This window comes from Manduca sexta, chromosome 27, assembly GCF_014839805.1.
Source record: "Manduca sexta isolate Smith_Timp_Sample1 chromosome 27, JHU_Msex_v1.0, whole genome shotgun sequence".
Classification (NCBI taxonomy): Eukaryota; Metazoa; Arthropoda; class Insecta; order Lepidoptera; family Sphingidae; genus Manduca; species Manduca sexta.
Genome location: NC_051141.1, coordinates 18,531,954 through 18,553,497, shown reverse-complemented (window position 1 = coordinate 18,553,497; position 21,544 = coordinate 18,531,954). Strand labels below are relative to the sequence as shown.

Genomic DNA, 21,544 nt, shown 5'->3' with positions numbered 1-21,544 from the left:
CGAGTTAAAGAAATTGAATGGACGATTTGTAAGGTCCTTTGGAAACTCCAAAGGGTATGAATAATGAATAACAAAAATATCGTTGCCTAGTAACTAAGGCAGCAACAAGTCGGCAAATGTACGTCATGAACGTTTCACGGAGAAAAAGGCAAGAAAACTCTAACCCGTTCAAGTCGACATACGATCTTTCAATACAAATGGTTTGGTCGTCACAACTGATTTAGGTTTTATCAGTAAATTTATAATCTTATCAATGCATTTTTATATTAAACTAAAACGAAAAATTTAAGTTTTTTGTATACATTTTTGTTTAAAACACCATGTACAAAAATCACTCAAAAATAACTATACCTCTTCTAAACACGGTTAAGGGAAATAAAATGGTGTAAATTATTATATCATCTATTATTAAAATTCTTAACTATGACTATTTAGACTAACAGACGGACACAACAAAGCAGGAGGTCACATAAATAAAACGTAATGGGATTTGGACTCGCGCTCCGAGGGTTCCGTACAAACTTGTAGGCAAGGTAACTAAGTATACAGGTCATTTTGACATTGCGTTACTGAATGAAACCACATACTCGTCTTCACCTTTGCTAACATTGTGCTAAAAAATCATCCATTAATAACGAATATTTTCATAAAAAATCCTGGTTTTAGTTTTCTGATTTTTTGATCATTTTGTAGTTCAATGCGAATATGACGTGTGCATGAGTGTTTTTCTGGCTGAAAGTATGATGTCACTGCGACGAATCCGCTAAGAGTAGTAGTAGCAGTGGCATTTGGATGAGAAAAAATAAAATTACTTCTTATTAATATTGATTTTGTTAGAAACCATTTTTTTTCACATCTACAGCTCAAAAAACTTATTGTAAATTGTTATTTCTAATATAAGTATGTGGTTGCATTTAGTAACGCAATGTTAAAATGACTTTTGTATATTTAAGTTCAGATTTGACGAAATTAACTTTACAATTCCATCTCTAGACACGGTTATTGTAGCAATCACAAATAAGCTTGTAATGGTACATTCGCTTTTTGCTATTAAAGTAAGTTATATTTACGGTTTTCATGTGCTGTAAGATATTGCTTTATGCCACATTTCATGATAATAAGATCGACAGGAAGGAAGTAGCTTCTCAGACCACTCATGATATCATCAAATCGGTCATATTTTTTCATTTCGTTGACTTACAAGTTAGATTTTAAGAACTGAAAGAGACAAAAGACCCAAGAATTTGATATAAATATTAACTTAATACCTCCACGGGTTATTAAGAAAAACGATCTTCACAGACGCAAACAGAGGCAACAAGTGATTTTACGAGGATTACATTTAGGATATGGAACCCTAAAAAAATTCAATGGTGTTTAGATATTCGTGTATTCTTGGACGAAAGATAGTACAAAACATTGTTTTTCAGTTAGAATATACAGCTCGTTATTCATTAATATATTGTGAGCGCGACGGAATTCCAAAAAGCTTACATATATTAAAATATTTGCGAAAACGCACACCACAATCACTTTAACGAAACCAGATGTGGAAACTTATAACAACACTAATAACAATACACAATTACCCAACAAATAAAACTATACTAAATGAAAAATGAACCTTTACCTATAACTAAATATGAAATCATACTCAACTAGCTATATGATAAATAACTCACTAATATAAATATACAAAACACTTTACCTGTACGTAAATATCCAGTCACATAGATACTCAGCTAGTTATATGACCGTATAACAGCCGAAAATCACGCCACGCACACACGCGCCGTCCCCATGCCCCCAGGCTCAGAGCCCGCGTACCCCCTACTCTCCCTATGTGTCTGGTCTGATCCCCTTTGATACAGCGCGCAAGTACGTTATATAGAGTAGCGCCCTCTAAACAATCGAAACGTAATAATATTGATATGATTGGATTGTTACACTGAAATTCGATGCTGCTCCGACTCAGTTTAGATGTGATTTTAGAGTGTTTTATTACTTAATAGCTTCCGCCCACAGCTTCGCCCGCGTGGATTTCGGACTTCAAAAATGGAGCCGTTCGCGAACGTTCGAGAATGTTCGTTTTACGAAGCTACTCGCTAGGTGATTCGCTAGCCTCTAGGTGCCAAGCAAGCCGCCTGCCTGTGCGTTCGCGACCTTATATGTATACAAAAATAATCCTTATAGCATGATTCAGTATTCACGCATGATGGCTTATTATTAGCGTATTTCATGTATAACTTTGGTGTTTCTATATCGATTTCTATGATTATTTTTTATGGAATATTTAATGTTAACTTTTTTAATTAGGGATGACTGAGAGTGTTGTAAACGTAAGAGTAGACAAATATAATGAGAAAGCTTCGAACTGCTAAGCTATCGGGAGTTACACATCTTATTGTGAGTCAACCATAAAAGATAGACATATGCTGTCGTGGGATATTTTTTACATAATTTTAAGGAGAACATTTCCGTCATACATGATTTCTGTGTAGCTTTAACCATTAAGGTTGCACACGCGATGGAAGATTAAAAAATGGAGTAACTTCTCCCGTTTTCCCAACATTTCCCTTCACTACTCTGCTCCTATTAATTGTAGCGTGATGAAAAGTATACTATAACCAGCACAGGAGTATGACAAATAATTGTACCAAGTTTCGTTAAAATCCGTCGAGTAGTTTTTGTTTCTATAACGGTTATACAGACAGACAGACAAAAATTTTACCAATTGCATTTTTGGCATCAGTATCGATCCCTAATCACCCCCTGATAGTTATTTTGGAAATATATTTCATGTACAGAATTGACCTCTCTACAGATTTATTATAAGTATAGAAGACAATAATATCAGCGCTGTATTATATACTTGCCCACTGCTGAGCACGGGCCTCCTCTACTACCGAGGGATTAGGCCTTAGTCCACCACGCTGGCCTAGTGCGGTTTGGTAGACTTCACACACCTTCGAAATTCCTATAGAGAACTTCTCAGATGTGCAGGTTTCCTCACGAAGTTTTCCTTCACCGTTAAAGCGAACGATAAATTCACAAAGAATACACACATGATTTTAGAAAAGTCAGAGGTGTGAGCCCTTGGGATTTGAACCTGTGCTCATTCGTCTTGGCAGTCCGTTCCACACCCAACTAGGCTATCGCCGCTTTTTTATTATTTATAAAAATTAATATTTTATATGCTAATTTTAAAGTATAGAGACGATGCATCGGATTACATAGTTTCAGCGATGTTTTATAAAAACATTCAATCACCTTAAAAGTATTTGCATAATCTTACAATATTGGAAATACGAAGGTTTGTGAAAATTATGTTTGTTAGAAGTTATCGCAGAAAGAGCAAAACGGATTTGGATGAAATTTGACACTCAGGTAGGCCATGTCCTGAAGTAACACATAGGCTACAGATAAGTCCATGGGAAATGATGGACTTTATTCATCTTTTTTTTTATTTAAATACATGACGCTCTCGTTCTTGGGACTATTTAGTATTGTAACGGGGAAGGCTATTCACGCGGGCGAAGCCACGACCCACACCTAGTATAATATATTAGTAGAAAGATTAGGTTAGGCAATCCAACCATAGCGAAAGGTGAAAATTTCCCGCATGGAAACATACATTATTATTGTAAGATCTTTCATAGTCAAGTTCAACCAAGACTCTAGACTCTAACTAAGCCAGCGTGGTGGATAGACTAAATCAAGTCCTAGAGGAAGTTTGTACCCAAAAGTAGGATAGTATAATAGAAGTTTGGTATTACTATTTAAAAAATTATTAACCGTATTATTTGAATATCTCAAAGTTTAACCGAAAGAATCACACGACATGCGCACACCATCACTGCAATACAGCACTTATTATTGTGCTTTACGAAAAAGTCTTGTAAGATGTAAAACATAAAAATAAAATATTTGTTATGGTGGTGCTAAATTAACTGCCAACCTTAACCTTGAAAACACGGGTGTTGGCAGGCACCCTCATATCGAGGGGTCGCTTCAAAGATAATTACATGGGAAATTACATAGGGCGTAGCATCGCCCCATATAATACGAAACTTGTCATAGATGGTGTTGTTCGTCAATCATGTCAAACTTTTAATGGATTTAGAATTTGAATGAATCTTGAGTTTCACACAACCAGACCAGTGAGATCTCATAATTGATACAAATCAAAAGATAATGCCAGTTATTTAAAGCCTCAAAACTAAATGCGTATTATTACTTTTACGGGCAAATTGACCCCCACTGCACCTGATTGTATTCGAAGTGGTGTCCAAAATCCAGATAGTGACGAGAGATTACTATGCTTTAATTAATAATAATTATGAATTTTGTTTAAAATGTTTAAATAATATTATAGTTGCATTACCAGTTTATATTACAACCAGTTGTGCATATCACAGAGCCTCGAACAACATCTTTAGAAGTTTATCTTCTCAATTGTCCGTTAGATCAGAGGCAGTATTGCTGGACACGGCACACATGAGAGTGGGGAGCGGGGATTCCTCATTTTGAATCCCTAACTTTGGCTTGGGTCTTGAACTTCGCCATCAGAGAGTAATTCATTTTTTATATGCATTGTTATTTTTAAGATACGAATAAAAATGTAAAAAAAAACTTCAATAAATGTATATATAAAGATAATAATAATATTTGACGTTACAGTCCACCCTGCAAATGCTTTGGAATGCATTTGCATATCTGTACAAAAACACATCAACTTTATTATATAAAAGTTTGCAACTGTCCGTCCAGTTGTTAGGACTCAACTTTGATATAGGGATGTGTTTACTGAGCCCACGTGGCCTTGATACGTAGCGGCCAAAAGGTGATAAAGAAACCGGTAATGCTTTTAAAATTGCCACGTGGCGGTATACAAATTGAATGGACGCGACCCTTGGCTCTCGGAATAGCAAACTGTTAGAAACTAACATGGCGATTGGCGGTAACACGAAAAGCAATAGATAGGAAGTAAATGTTTAAATAGTGGCCGCTCACTAGATACAATATCGAGCGAGGCCGGAGCCGAGTTGCCTGCAAAAGTTTTTTTTAAATTTTAAGGGGTTAAATTTTCATTACAAAAGAATAATTTCTTATCTATACGACCGAATAAAGATATGACCAGATTTGCTCGTGCGACCATTGCCACGAATAGGGGACCGGCCTATGCTTGATTTTGTCCATTATTCTATATATAATGGTTAATAATACGAAAAAGAAGCACTGCTGCGAAAACTGCATAAAAATTGGTTAAAAAATGAGCGAGTAATTCATATTTAAAATATTGTTATGTGCAGAAGTGGGCGCGATGTGGGGATATCGCTTCATCTCTTTCTTTCGCTCGCGTCGTAATTCCCGATGACGTCACATGTGGATATTTCGTCTCTTTTCTGTTTCTTGTTAATTACCCCTTCCACCGAAATTCAAAGACTTATAACTTGTTGATTTTTTACCGGATTTTAAAAATTCCTTCTGTGTTATAATTTATATTATGTAAATATTTTATAAAAGTAAAGAACAAAAACGAGTCCGGTACCCTATTCCCATTGAATTGTTTTAATTGATCACAACGTATTACTTTAGTACTTCATACCTTACTAGATATGCTCGTGATTTATTTTGAAAAAGCCATGTAACAGGAATATAAACGGCTGTAACTTGAAAGAAATACAATCGATGAATACGTTAGTAGCGAACATTAAATATTACATGCAACAGTTACGACTTACTACTTCAGAAGACAAATTGACACTAATTGCTGTAAACTTATGTTGTTATATCAACGTTCAAAATTTACGTGCAACAGTAAAATGTGTCTTTTAATAATGGCCGACAACGTATCAAGAATAAGTATTGTTGAGGATTGTCAACAACGATCATTTACATTATAAAAAAATACGTCCATAACCAAAGGGATGATTATAATTGTAAGACCAGACCCGGTAATTTTTTATGTAATGGTAACTTTTTGGCATAAATCTCGAGTGTTACGCAGAATAGAAGAGCGTGTTCTTCATAGTTGTCACGTTGGCAAGAAGTTTCATTAAAGGAAGAGAATGAATAATATTATGAGAATAAAAACTAAATGTACACACACAAACGTGGCATAATCATTGTTCAGATTTATCATATCATTAGAACGGTATATTCGGTACGGCAGTGCTCTCGTTGTATGGAACTTGTGCCCGATATGGCGATAGGCTCGCCTAAAAATAAATATTATTTTCTTCTTATTTCTAACTATAACTCGCATTTGCATGCAGTATGCAATCAATTTCTTATAACGGATCGGAGCCGCGAGCTGCCGGTAACTGGAGCGATTAATACTGTCCATATCACATTAGCATAACATCTTGGAGTGGTAACAGACGTGGCGCCACGACAAACCGATAACTACATAGTACTTAACTATTATTAGTTAAAAAATATGACTGCTATCAAATAGTGTACAACTTTTGTACTGGTCAAGTACTAATTGGTAATTTTGACAATGCCCTTACAAAATGAAACCACATCCTTTTTTGAGATTAACTACAAAAGTTACCAAAACCGCAGATAGTTTTTTTTTTAATTCTTATTACAAATTACGACACAAAACAGTTGTTTTTTTTTAAAACCTAAAGGATAGAAGTTTAGTATGTGATGATTTTGTATATGATTTAATCAAATCTAAGGTCATGCATAGACTGTCACATAGACAACAATAAATAAAGTTGTTCTATGGTCATACCTCAATAGACCGCAACACTGTCGTTGCCATTTTCCTGCGCCGTTCCTGCCATGACCGATATCGCGCACACAATAAAGTCGTTCCTCATATATGGGGTTTCATTAAGTCTCCAACCATTAAAACATAGACATTGTCAAATCTCCATCTATGTCCATCCAAGTTTTGCGCATGCTTGCAAAGATGCTTAAATTATCTGTACCTAAATATAAATAGGGATTCGAATTTCAAACTGTCTCTCGATTATAGATAGTAACGAACGAACGAACCTAAATATATTGTAACATATGATAAATAAATAAAAAAAAAAATTGGCAACCCTAACACGGCCAGTTTCCAACATCACAGGACATATACTCGTAACAAATTCAAACCGTCCGTACAGTAGTTTGGGTGTGCTTTGTTGCTAATTTTTTATCTACTCCTTTAATATATCATTTATTTTTAAAATAAAACTATTTTACGAATTTTATCGGGGTTTTTTATATTATAATTTTCTCCCGATATTTCTGTGTTAGTCCTCCGCAAAGTCAAAGTTACAATATCTACCTACATTTTACAAGTTTTTAATTTTGTAGCTGTTGGTGGTCCGATTTACGCGATATGAGCTCACAGAATATTAAAGAAAAACCAATAGCTAAATATTTCCGTAGAAAGTTAGAGGAGACCCGGGGAATTTTAATCGCATTGCTGCAAATTCCAATAAGGAATGACTTCTTGCCTCTATATTTCATGGCTCAAACGCTTAAATTAAATTTCGAGATGCAGACAGTTAAAACGAATTTGCTCCCAACTATTCAAAGAAATGCTGCAGGGTTCAAGTAGGTAAGTGGAATTTTAATTACTGCACTTTTGAGTTCTCGGTGTAAGGTATATATATGAGCACCAAGGAATATAATGATAATGCACTTCATAAATGATAGAATTAATTCATAAGTATTGATATAAACAATTGTTGGTAACAAAATATTTTTTTAATCTTCATTTAAGGTACTGTAATATCTCCTGTAATTTAAAATGGATTCAAGACTTTAAAATGTTGCATTCTACCTATTGATTGCGAAAGGTGAGGTTAACTCAAAGTAGCTGCCAGCTCGGTCCCTCAAATACTGGCTTGATATGTAGGTGACTTAATTAAGTAAGATGTTTTCAGAGGGTATGGATGATATTAAAACAAAATAATTCAAACAATGCCAGGAGAAAATGTCATTAGGATGGCGAGTGGACACAAAAGCTGATAAAAATAAAATACTATTAAATGACTTGATCATAATTTTCTATAGTAGTACTTTACTTTAGTTTAGGACTTTATTTTCTTTTCCAGAGTAGAGGAAAAACACTTACAAAAGTTGCGCCAGACCTACCTATTTTCGATTGTATAGTCAAAAGTAAACGTGTCGCTGCCGACCAAGGCGGCACTAACATCGGACCAAAGTAAAGGCGAATTTATTAGTACCCGTAATAGCACCCTAAATATTTGGGTGATCAAAGGCAGCATAAATCTTTGGACATTAAAAACTTTCGTTGAAACGGGCCACCAAAATTCTTGTGCCACTGGCCGATATAAGAAAGTGTTCAGTTTTGTCTTTCACAGTTAGGTAACAATTTTTATAAACCTTTATACATTCATACAACATATTGCTATTTTCCTCTTTCCAGGAATAGATAGGGGTATAACACATATTACCAGCTAATCTAGGTCTCGTAAAAAAGGGAGTGAGCCTATTGCCACGACGAGACACGTCATAATCTAATAAAATATCTCATTTCCACACATCCCTCTTTGAGTTGCGGCTACATTGTAGTAGATACATTATGTACAGTATAATTGTTAAACTGATAAATGATAACTATCCACACTTTCACATTATCCATCCATCCATACCAAAATTCTCTACATACCGAAATTCACGCCTATAAATGGACTATCAAGAATTTTCTATAGCTAAATCGAGCGCATTTCACATTTAAATTTATCCTCAGTACAGCGCTGTCGCGTCCAGGTAAATGGGCCAATCAATAAGCATAAATATTATATAACGAAATAAGCTTCAGGCAAATACTACTTGTTAGGTCTATTTTCAGTACGCGACCGGCAGGCGCCATCTTTTAACAATTTATAAGCGATGTAAGTTGTCAGGCACAGACGAAGATAATTGCAGACAGTTTCCCCAGACACGCGATACATTTATTATGTTTTAATGAACCGCGAAGGGTAAATCAGAAAAGCTTTGTAACAAATTTTCATACACAATGCAATGAGTTAAGTCGTGTACACAAGTCAGTTTAATACAAATATTTTATTCCCTAAGTTGAGGATCAGGTTTTTTATTATAATACTTTTATAAGCTATTTTAAGAATCTGCGCTTGGTTTATCCACCAAATTCACGCGTGAGGCATATTTTATCATGGGCCGAGGCATATAGTTCAGCATTGGAAGTATCACATCAACCCTTCCGTGATCCTTCCTTCATATCCCCTCTCTCCCTTTCCCTATCCGTCGTCATTAAGGCAAGGCAAAGTTTAATTTCTATTAGGCACCGATTCTAAAATTGGCAAACTGTAGGTAATGTTAAATATTTTTTTGTTTTTTAGTGGTTTTTGAAGGCGGTACAATGTTTTGTTAAAATGGTTTTATTTTCAGTACAAATCAGTATACGTTGAGGACATCATAGTCGACATCATTTTAAGAGGTTGCTTACGTATCGCCGAAGTCAATGGTCCAAGAACAATTAAATTTATACAGGACGACGCGGGAAGCACCAGTTTTAAAATAAAAAAAGAATTATCCAAATTGGTTCACCCAACCAAGAGTTATGAGGTAACAAACACGCAAAAAAACATACAGTCGAATTAAGAACCTCCTCCTTTTTTGAAGTCGGTTTAAAATTAGGCAATTTTCAAATTAACAAATCAATGTTTGGGTACTGTATAAAATATCATACTGCTAATTCTATATTTAAATTATTTTAAAGACATAAAAGGTAGCCCATTCCTATTTTCCCAGACGTACTCATAAATTTTATAGTAGTTAGGCCGGCAGACTTTCAGTCGCCAACTATAATCGGTGCAATCGAGCGTTCGTCATTGGCACGCAAGGGCCACATAATAAAATTAACTAAATACGGACCGCACTTGCACTTAATGTAAATAATAAATACCTTTTAATTTATAACTTGAGATATGTTAGGGTCTAACAACTCGATGTTGAACCGGTGGAGATGTAAAATATCAGGCAGAGTTTCTAACAACACACACTAACGCACATCGAAGTATCAACCAAAACCGCGCGGTAGCTATCTTCGTCGCGTCCACGGGTTCTCAGCATGTGCCTAGTTAAAAACAGCCATCCCTGCATCATGCCGCCTCGCAACACGTCTCTAATCATGGCAAAGTTCAGAAGCTCTTGCGCACCGAAGGCCGCGCTCGGTATGGCGTTTCCCACGTCTCGGGAGGGAATCTCGGTTTCTTGGCGGCTCTCGACACTCTTCTCATGTGATAACCACGTTCCGTAACACCGAGCCATGTGAAACATCACTCAAGTCAATCCTGGTGCTCGGCCGACGCATGCATGAATGATATTGTCGATAAATTTTGTCACCTTATCGAGCATCACGAAGGGCTGATAGGGACTCTGCAGGTCGCCCCTCTTTCTTCAGCAGAACAAACTCGAAGGTTAGCATCCAGGCTTTCCCAGGGATTCTATCGAGCCCCGAACTACTTTTATTTATTGGGATACCTAAAAATGATTTCTATTTACAAAACAGCCACAAGCAACTTGTGATCCGCGCGCCGTGGCTTGTCAACCGCTGGTGCAATCAATAATAATCTATATCTATACTTATAATAAATCTGTAGAGAGGTCAATTCTGTACATGAAATATATTTCCAAAATAACTATCAGGGGGTGATTAGGGATCGATACTGATGCCAAAAATGCAATTAGTAAAATTTTTGTCTGTCTGTCTGTCTGTATAACCGTTATAGAAACAAAAACTACTCGACGGATTTTAACGAAACTTGGTACAATTATTTGTCATACTCCCGTGCTGGTTATAGTATACTTTTCATCACGCTACAATTAATAGGAGCAGAGCAGTGAAGGGAAATGTTGGGAAAACGGGAGAAGTTACTCCATTTTTAAGCTTCCGTCGCGTGTGCAACCTTAATGGTTAAAGCTACACAGAAATCATGTATGACGAAAATGTTCTCCTTAAAATTATGTAAAAATATCCCACGACAGCATATGTCTATCTTTTATGGTTGACTCACAATAACACGTGTAACTCCCGATAGCTTAGCAGTTCGAAGCTTTCTCATTATATTTGTCTACTCTTACGTTTATAACACTCTCAGTCATCCCTAATTAAAAAAGGTTAACATTATTAAATATTCCATAAAAAAAGAATCATAGAAATCGGTATAGAAACACCAAAGTTATACATGAAATACGCTAATAATAAGCCATCATGCGTGAATACTGAATCATGCTATAAGGATTATTTTTGTATATATATAAGGACGCGAACGCACAGGCAGGCGGCTTGCTTGGCACCTAGAGGCTAGCGAATCACCTAGCGAGTAGCTTCGTAAAACGAACATTCTCGAACGTTCGCGACCGGCTCCATTTTTGAAGTCCGAAATTCACGCGGGCGAAGTTGCGAGCGGAAGCTAGTAATTAATAAAGAAGTGGTAAAAAGAAAAGAATTATTAAATATGAGATCATTATTACTACAGGCGATCATTAAGTTTTCTGTTAATTTAACTTAGTAAAAATATTATACTTTTAATTTCACTAATAATTATTGCAATTCTCATTATAAATTATAACTTATGGAGGCAGTTAACACCATCAGTATTTTTTTAATTCAATTAAAACTGAAAACCAAACATCAAAAGTTAAGAGTAAAACAATATTAGTTAATAACTAGCGGACCCGTCAGACTTCGTCCTGTCAAAAAGATTTGTAATATGACAGTTTTTTGTTCCTATCTATTTTATTGTCGGGGCAAAAATTCTCCTGAACAGAACCTTCACCCTGGTGATAGGGCGTTGTGAATAAAAAATAATTATTAAATAAAACAGATATAAGCATTTAAAAGTAAGTAATCGCTTTATTGGTAATCATCATAATTATTAACAAAAATCAGTTTTATTTTCATTGTAGTGCTTTATGATATACAATATTTTTTATTTGATTCCCTGGCGCATAGACAAATAAATCTGATGGTTTTCCAACACGGGAACAGGCAACATACAATTGACCATGGGAGAAACATGGGTTTTCCAGATTAATACCACAAACACTTAATGATTGCCCCTGGGACTTGTTTATGGTCATAGCAAAAGCAAGCCGCACTGGAAACTGTAGTCTTTTAAATTCAAATGGCACATCAGTCGGAATCATTGGGATGCGCGGTATGAGAACAACTTCTCCTTTATACTTTCCTTTCAGTATAGTTGCTTCTATCACGTTGTTTAGTAATTTTTTTATCGCTAACCGTGTGCCGTTGCAAAGACGCCGTTGGTTGACATTTCGCAACCTTATAACTACCGATACAACCTTTAACTGAAGATTGTGAGGTGGCAATCCTGGCAAATCCAGCGAGTTTAAAAATTCCGGTGGATAGTTGACTACATCATCTTGGTTAGTAGCCGAATCAACTGATTTATACATATATCCTAGCGGACCCAACAGACTTCGTCCTGTCAAAAAGATTTGTAATATGACAGTTTTTTGTTCCTATCTATTTTATTAGTCACAATGCGATATCACTTTTGTTGAGTTTCAGAACGCGCCATTACATTATTATATTCTGTGCTCCAACGCACACTGCTTTGATGTTAGGAACACACCTACATTGCTTAGACAACAGTGAACTTTATACAATAGCAATAAAGCTCAAATTGACTCTACGTATTACTTAGAAAACGTTTGTATGGGATAGAGAAAAAGACTGTTTTTAGGGTTTTTCCGGGAATTATTTGATATTTTCTCGCCGTAAAAACCATCCTTGAGCTTCGACGAATATTAAAAAAAAGAATTGGCCAAATTGGTCCAGGCGTTCTTGAGTTATGCGCTTACCAACACATTTAGTGATTCATTTTTATATTATAGATAATGAAGTCATCTTATGGTTGTCGGTTAACTGTAAAAAACCAATGTAATAAAAAAAACATGAAATATGTTCACCCTTTTGTTCCCCCAATAATTCCCTAACAGTTATATTTCTAACTTTAATTTAATGTTATTTTTTTTATCTTTAACTTATAGACAATAATTTTTAAGCATTAATTTTATTAATTACATAACATTACTAATTATAACTCTACTACCTATTTCAACTACCCATAAGTCGAGTAGTTATAATTTATTACCCCTTGCATGCATGAAGTGTGTTTTTAATAGTTTTTTAATGAAGTTTGATTTTTTTGTTGTTTTGGTAAACGTGTGTGTAGAAATGCGATTATCATAACTATTATTGCTGAGAACACAGTCTTCAAATTTCATTGCAATGTGCAAAGATCATAAATATGTTATAATAAAACTTTATACTAACACACATACTTTGGATTGAAATAATTCATTGCATATTAATATTATCCACCTGATTTAACATTGTATATGTCTTTAATGCTTTCAGTGTTTACTGTTTTGTTATAATAATCAGTTGTATTATCCATCAGAAGAAACAAGACAAAATTCTATATAACTTTGACACAATACACAGTGAGTCCCAAAATTGATAGGAAAAGAAAGCTAAATAGGGGTACTTACCTAACAGAAATACTTAATTTTACTGCCCTAGGCCAACTAAAGCTTTGGCAATTTTAATCTTTTAAATAAAAATTAATCAATTTTGTACACAAATTTCAATTTTTCACTATACTGACTTCATAGTAATTACTAGAAACTAAAATGATCAAGACAATCACAAAACCAGGCTCCAAAAAATGAGCAAATGTGTTAATGGTTTATGTGTATACTTTTATAAAAAAGATGAAAGTTCCCTCTAAGATTAAACATGGGTGAATGCCAAGCAAATAAAGCTTACTTACAAGATATAGAGTGGATAAAATGGCCTGAGATTATTAACTATTTTCCTGTGATTTGTAAGCATGTTATTAATTTCAGTAAATGTTCTTTTATTTTTAATTAGTAAGCGGCTTGTTTATGACATACTACTAAACTATCTGTACATGTAGTCGTTACACTTTGGGATATCTCCATAGAAACGGTTGGACAAGTAGCAGAATTACAGATCTAATACGAAAGCAAAAATGTATTTTGGTAAGGGGGCAAAATGCTCTTTAGGTGTTATATTTTTAACACAACAATGTAATCAAAACATGTGTATTTTAAATTATTTCAGTGTTAAGATATCTCAGACTATGTTGTGTTGTGTTTTACTTGTTTAATTCCATAAATGTTTAATTATTGTACTTTAATTTAACATAAAACTCCCATGAAATATACATAATATCGTATTTTTTTTGTAGTCACACCAAGTGTTTTTATGTCTACTAGTTTATATTAGTTATTAAGTTCTTGAGAAATCATAAGATATATAAGAGAGGTAGACATGCCTCGCATTTTCTAAGGGGACATCCCGCAGTGTGCATTGTGCCAAGTTAGACACTTCCCTGCAACATGGTTGAGAAGGCCGATGACTGAACATGCATGATACTTGTGAACCCGTGATGTTTGTGTGGACTGTTCTGTCCATTTCCATTACTATAACTAAGTATTAAGTGTAATTTTATGAGCCCTGTATTATGCTGTCCTCAGGCACAGGCCTCCTCTACTACTGAGAGGGATTAGTCCCCCACACTGGCCTAGTGCAAATTGGCAGACGAGTGTGTGTAGTGAAGATATATTTTGGAATAAAAATTATGAAATCATTTCATGATTCCTGAGATGTTTGTGCACTTATATGGGAATTAAAAATTAATAACCTATTATGCGAGTACAAAAAGAGTGCTCTAAACAAAATTAAAAAAAACTAATAGTAATTTATTTTCTGTTTCATGCAGAGTGCATTTATAACCTTGAATTGATTTTGAAAAGAGCAACACCAGATGTTCTTGCTTGTTCTTCTCTGATGATAACTGCTTCCAGAAATATTCAAAATAAATTCAGATATTTTATTTTGCTATGTCAATTATACCAAATACAATTATTACATGTGAAATTTATTGGGATCAGGAATCATTAAGTTAAGAATTCAAAAAAGGGGTAACATTATTCTAATTTATAAGCTTAGGATGCTACATGAGCATCATTATAATAAAAACAAATGCATCAAAATATATAGTCACAAATCAGCACAGTTCGTTCATTTTGTATGACCTTTCATAGACAATCAAAACAGACTTATTGGGACCATATTCAGTATAATCAACTTACATATTAAAAAAAAGCAAATCCCTTTAGTGATATTAGTTGGGTGACAAAATGCGTGTATTCAATACTGGCTGAAAGAAATGCATCTCCGAATATAACTTCGGAGCGCGCCGATTGCGCCGCCATGTTTTGGCGCGAAATAAATAAAACGCCAAATTATTACATGTCTCTAAAATTATTCTTGTTATTGGAATTCAAACTGAACTGAAATAAGTAATTTATTTTGGCATTCCAAGATTTTAAAATAAAAGTCGAACATGGTCAAAAATTATTAGTCATAGATTTTTTCCATATAAACACATTATTTAGTTATATTCCATGATGGCATAAACCAACTTATTAATAATACACAGCATTATAAACAACAATATCAACTCATGAATACATGTTATGCCTGAAATGGAGATTAGATAGAAGGATGCGTGCATGGCATATAGGGAGCTTAAAAAAATAAAGTTAAGTAGCCTTTTGTTTTAAAATACCACTCAGAAGGCCACATAGACAATTATAATTAACAGTAAAATTTCTTCCAATACCTACCTTCACCAAAAACCAATTTTCACTCACATGTTAGACCATTTTGAACCAACGGGATTCAGTAACAGCACTAATTTCTATGTTACAGTCTGGTAATGGTTTAATATGTTATTAACCTTGTTTTGATTGATGCAAGAAGGTCTTAGCACCACTAAGAGTATAATATTTAGACTAGATCCTCCAAAGCAAACAAACAAGCCTGGGGGCTAGTTGTAAAACCCAAGTAAATCTGTGTTTAGGTAATTTGCACCGTGAACAAGTGAACCGTTTAAAGGCAGGTGGAATTAAAATAGTATGAACTGAAGGGAAGAATTGCCTTAGTTTACTGATTTCATTAAACTTTTTAGTATTATATTTTGTCCTGATGTGTTGGAAACTACAAGCCTTCATGGTCACGGGGCGAACTCAGGTGTGGGTTATGCAAAAGTCAAAGTTACAATATTTACCAGCATTTTCTGATTATAAAAAAAACATTAAGTATACCAGCTCAACTATGTTTATATATAAAATAAAGTAGCAGAGTACATTAAAGATGGAATACACCAGACTCAAGTTAGTTGTTAGATTTGCACACCTGTCTATGTATTTACCACCTTCTGTATCCAAACCTACATAGCTACACATACAACTAAAATATTTTGTGCATCATTATGAGCCGCAAGGTGGTTACAGCGGGTAATCCGCATGTGCAGTCCTGCATTTGGCGGCAGCCTCTTAGGGGCGGCAGATTTCAGAAGACGCTCATTGGATTTAATTAATCATTCTTTATTTAACTTTAGTGCCTTCCATAATACAAATAAATGGAAAATTATTAAGTATTTTAGAAACTTCATACATACATAAACCTACCCACATGAGGCGGCGGAAATAAAGTGACTTACACTCATAAAAAATATAAATACGGCACTGCGCATGTGCAATATAGACTGAATTCAATATTCCAATTACTATTCCATAAAGGATGGTAACTACTAATTCGATTATATCGATACGTACACGCAAGTAATATCTCCTGTACTGTAGTCATAAATCTGATTTCCCAGTAAATTCGTAGCGCAAAACATGTATAAAATATAGATTATTTTTACAGAGTGCCGGCCATAGAATCTTTGTCGGATTCAAGGCAGTATGTATATTTCAACCTATTGCAGACAACCGTTGATGACATACACGATTATTAAATATGGAAATCTACTGCAATATTTAATAAAAACAATAAAATACACTTACCCTTTGAATTTGGTCTTCATTGTTGCTGCGCGCCCTTACTCGCGCCTCCCGGGCTGTCGCGCCTAACGTCACTAAAAAAATCTTAATTATAACACAAAAATATTACAAAACAAGTGGTAAGGAGAAATCGTGGTTAATCTCTCAGGTAGAGATACAATTAATATAAATAAGAAGTAATTCTTTACGTAAACGCAAAATGACGGACTCAACTCGTAGATAGAAAACGATGCAAAGTACGCCATTAAAAATGAATTACAGTGTTTCCAATTAAGATTTCAATTTTCCCACAGATATTGGCCCAAAAATCACTCAGGATCTTTTAAAATTCCTATGTCAGTGAACATTATAAAAACAAGAGCTTTTAATGTATTTTAATAATGTAACCCTATAATTTACCTTACATTTCCGTAACTCCCCTAATATGGCAAAAAAATCTATTGACATATGAAAAATTTTGCTACATCAGCCCCAAAATTTGATAAATTCCTCAAAGTTTAAACACTGATTTGTTATCTCCTTACTCACTGTGTTTCCAATTTTATAGCACCGTATCCTTATCAAATAACTGCAAACCACAGTGCAAACTATTGCAAATGAGCCAAAAAATATATCAAAACTAGGGGCGCATAGTGTAATTTTTTCGGCTACTTTTGTTTAGTACTTATAATAAAAAGTTATATCATGTAGCACAACACATATGATTTAGATAAAAGTCTTCCCTAATATTAATCGTTATAAATTAATTCACTATAAGGAAAATCTACTAGCTACTAAATACAATAATATTTTACCGTTGAAAGAGCGGTTTGGATACACTTAGTGTAGAGGAAACTCCACTAAATTGGCAGCACTGATTACTTATCTGTGCTTCAATCATAGCGTGGCCTAGTGAGGTATTTCGAATTTCGATAATTTGGGATTTAAAATAAGAATACTACACTGGCCTCAAACAGAAGTCGCGGAAACCATGAAAAAGTAATATCATATTTTCCTTATAATGATCAAAAATAATCAATAGATCCATATTATAAAACTGCAAATAAGTAATATACACTTGATATATATCGTAATTAAAAGTAAGTAAGTTTACATATTATGATAGATTACAGACATTTTTTTCTGCATTTTAGGCGGTAGTTTATTTTCTTTCGGCATAGGAGAGGGAGTGAGTATATATATACGTAATAAAGTATAGTTTGAAGAAACGAACAAAACACGTTGATAGATATATTTTCCGTCACCGTTCGACTGAATACGTTTTTTGTAATATTCGACTATTCGGTGAGGAAGGCTCTAGAATATTCGGAAGTACGGTTAGCGGCCGTAATTTAGGGGTCGCAAACCGGTATCCCGGATTTCGAAAATACCGGAATACCGGACCAAATTAAAAACTTCAAAATACCGGTATTGATTTTACAAATACCGGGATTTTCGGTATTTTATAAAAATAAGATTCAGTACAAAATGTGTGTATAATTATTAATTTTTCGAGTTTTAAATCGCAAAAATTTAAACTGCTTGCAATTTCATTCATTCGTATAGGCGTATATTCTATAAAGTGCGAGCAAAATACATGGCTTATGGCTATATTGCTACTTTTGTTTTGTCCTAAGCATAGCGGTGTTAACTGTTAATTGTTATAAGAAATATTTTTTGTTCTTTAAAGTCTATCCTCATTATTCATAGACGTTATTTATCTAAGGACGGAGCATTGCTGTGATAACAAGTCTGTTTCTTAGTGCTGACGACATGGCAGCCTTCGCAGTGCGTAGACGTAGGGCCGTTGGGATTGGCTAATATTGTGATACAACTTGAATTCTAGTTGTCTGTCAGATTATCAAAGCTGAACAAAGAGCAAGCTGTCAGATAAACAAAGCTGAGAAACATAACAGGGGGAATAGATGTAAAATACAACCTGTTTAAAAGCCTTGAGCTGCCTACAACAATGGCCTGGTATTTCATGGCAATTTCGCAGGGTTTACCGAAAGGCCGAAATTGTCCTTATTTACCCTATCTACACCTGTGGACACACAATCGACTTGCTCCTGAGAATAAATTTGCAAGTCATCAGCATACAGATGGTACGCACATTGAAGATTTTGTGTTAAGAGGTTTATGAAGATAGAGAACAATAATGGGGAGATTATGCCGCCTTGAGGGACGCCACAGTCTATATCACGCTAGCTAGACGAAGAATCGTCTAGGTGCACCAACCGTACCGTGGGCGAGATCATAAGGTGGGAGAGGTTTGCAAGAAGAATGTCGTGACTGACTGTATTGAAGGCGTTGGAAAAATCAACCAAAGCCAAAACAGTGACATTGGAATCCTCCATGCCCGCACTGATATCGCCAGTCACTTTGAGGAGTGCAATAATAGTGCTATGGCCAGGCCTGAAGCCAGACCGGAGTGGGCACAGTAGGTTGTTTCGGTGCACATGCTCAGACAGTTGCTTGTGAGCATAGACCTCGAGCACTTTCAAGAGAAAAGGAGAATGGATATGGGACGGAAATGCTTAGCAAGTGATGGGTTAGGGATTTTAGGAAGAGGGATAGCAATAGCTTCCCGCCACAAAGACGGAAAGATACTAGTGCTGAGGGAGGCGTTAATGATATGGGACATGATTGGTAGAAGTTGGTCCAGGATAGGGATTATCATGCGACGGCTGATGTTGTCACAGCCAGTAGCATTGGATTTAATGGACAGTATGACTTTTCTAATTTCACCCAACGGAACAGAAGAAAAATGAAAAGTATTAATGTTAGGCCTGGATAGACCCGCTAAGAAATCCATGTTACGACGCCTAGTTTGGTGATCAATTATGGTAATAGATGTGAAATGTTGATTAATGTCATCCAAACCAATAGTCGCAACGTGGACATCTATGTTTTTAACTTTGCCAATACCCAGAGTTCCGAGGAATCTCCAGATACTGGCTGGCGAGTAAGAAGAAATATTACTGAGAATATGTCGGCGTTTAGCATTACGTACTATTTGGTTACACCGATTCCTTGCAGCCTTAAAAAGGCACCAGTTCTCCTCCGAACGATCCAATCTGTACCGGCGAGAAGCCCTACGTCTCATCGCCATTCTAACTCCATGTGTAATCCATGGTGCAGGAGCACGTTTTAATTTTAATTTCTTTAAAGGGGCATGGGTATCAAAGAGTGCAGTGACAGCACGGTTAAAAATTGCGACTTTATCGTCAACAAAGGTGGCTGCCAATAGATGATCCCAGTTAAAGTTAGCAGCATCTCCTTTCAGCTTATCCGCATCAATGCGACCAAAACTACGCAAGTGCAATATCTTAGAGGGGAACTTGGGAGGTTTTAGGGCGTAAGACATGTAGATGAGATCATGGTGAGTAAAGGCAGGAGCGGGGAATTGACCGTGGGAGAAAACAGAAGAAGGAGCAGAGGTGAGGATAATGTCAAGCCAAGTGTCATGACTATCCGTATTATGGTGGGTGGCTTGCAGTGGTAGGACATGCAGTTTAGCAGAATCAAGGACAGTAAGGAGTTTACAAGATCTATGATGATCCACCCATGATGATGTGATAAGCATATACTGATCTTATAGATTCCAGAACTGTTTCCAGACTGGAGAAGTAATCAAGAGATGGGGGACAGTAAATAACACCTAGTAAGGTTTTCACTCTCTTTACCCAAACCTCAAGAAACAGAAATTTCGCATAAGCAGAATAAGAAGCAGAGGAAGGTATTACAGTTTTATATTTCAGGTCGCTACGTAAATATATTACGACTCTGCCCCCACTCCTGTCAACTCGATCATTTCTAATCAAAATGAAACTAGGGAAGGGGTAAAGTGTAGAAGGAAAGTGAGGTTTGAGCCAGCTCTCAGAAATCAGAACGGCATGAACATTGGCTTACGAAAATAATCTCTTTTCATTCAGCCTTTAACTAACCACTAAGCTGTCATTAAAATTTGACATTTAATTACTAACTTAAATGTATATTTCCTATTTTTCTAATATTTCTTCAAATACCGGAAATACCGGAATACCGGAATTTATATTAGGTCAATACCGAAAATACCGGTTTTGAAAAATGGTCCGGTATTGCGACCCCTAGGCCGTATGTTCTATTCGTTGGAAATCTATTGATTTATAATCAATAGATTTCCTACCACTTTTAATTCTCACCAATTTTAATACCATCGTAATATCTACATAATAAAGTTATTGACGATAGAAGTACCCATTGATTGATATTTATAACTAATGTCGTTTTATTAAGATACTTAGATTAGATTACATATACTTAGGTAAGTAAGTACTATATTTTTAGGTTGGCAATATTCTCTTTCAAATGGTACTTATCGAAATATTATATTGATATGAATACATATTTGATACCTTCATATGTATTTATAGGGTACGTTGGGGTAAAATCGGACGCTTTTTCAGCATACACAACAGTATCCGCGAATTACTTTTTACAAGAGTTCTATAGATGTCATCATAATAAATCATTAACTTGATTACATGTTATTAAATAAGTAAGCACTTATGTAAGTATACTAAATGGTATAAGTACTTCAGTAAGTACTTATATTTTTTTAATTCCTTAAATATAACAGTTAATATTTTATAAGGCTAAGGTAATAGGTCTA

At 35.2% G+C, this 21,544-nt stretch overlaps 1 protein-coding gene across 1 annotated transcript in view; it reads right to left on the bottom strand.

Annotated features, from left to right (window-relative positions):
- The window catches only part of LOC115440528 (protein Jumonji), a 40,561-nt gene extending 23,381 nt beyond the window's left edge, over positions 1-17,180 (bottom strand). The window contains exon 1 of the mRNA XM_030164873.2: positions 16,915-17,180. Coding sequence (XP_030020733.2) covers positions 16,915-16,934 — 20 coding nt within the window. The 5' untranslated portion in view covers positions 16,935-17,180. The remainder of the gene's footprint in view (positions 1-16,914) is intronic.
- Positions 17,181-21,544: the final 4,364 nt, after the last annotated feature.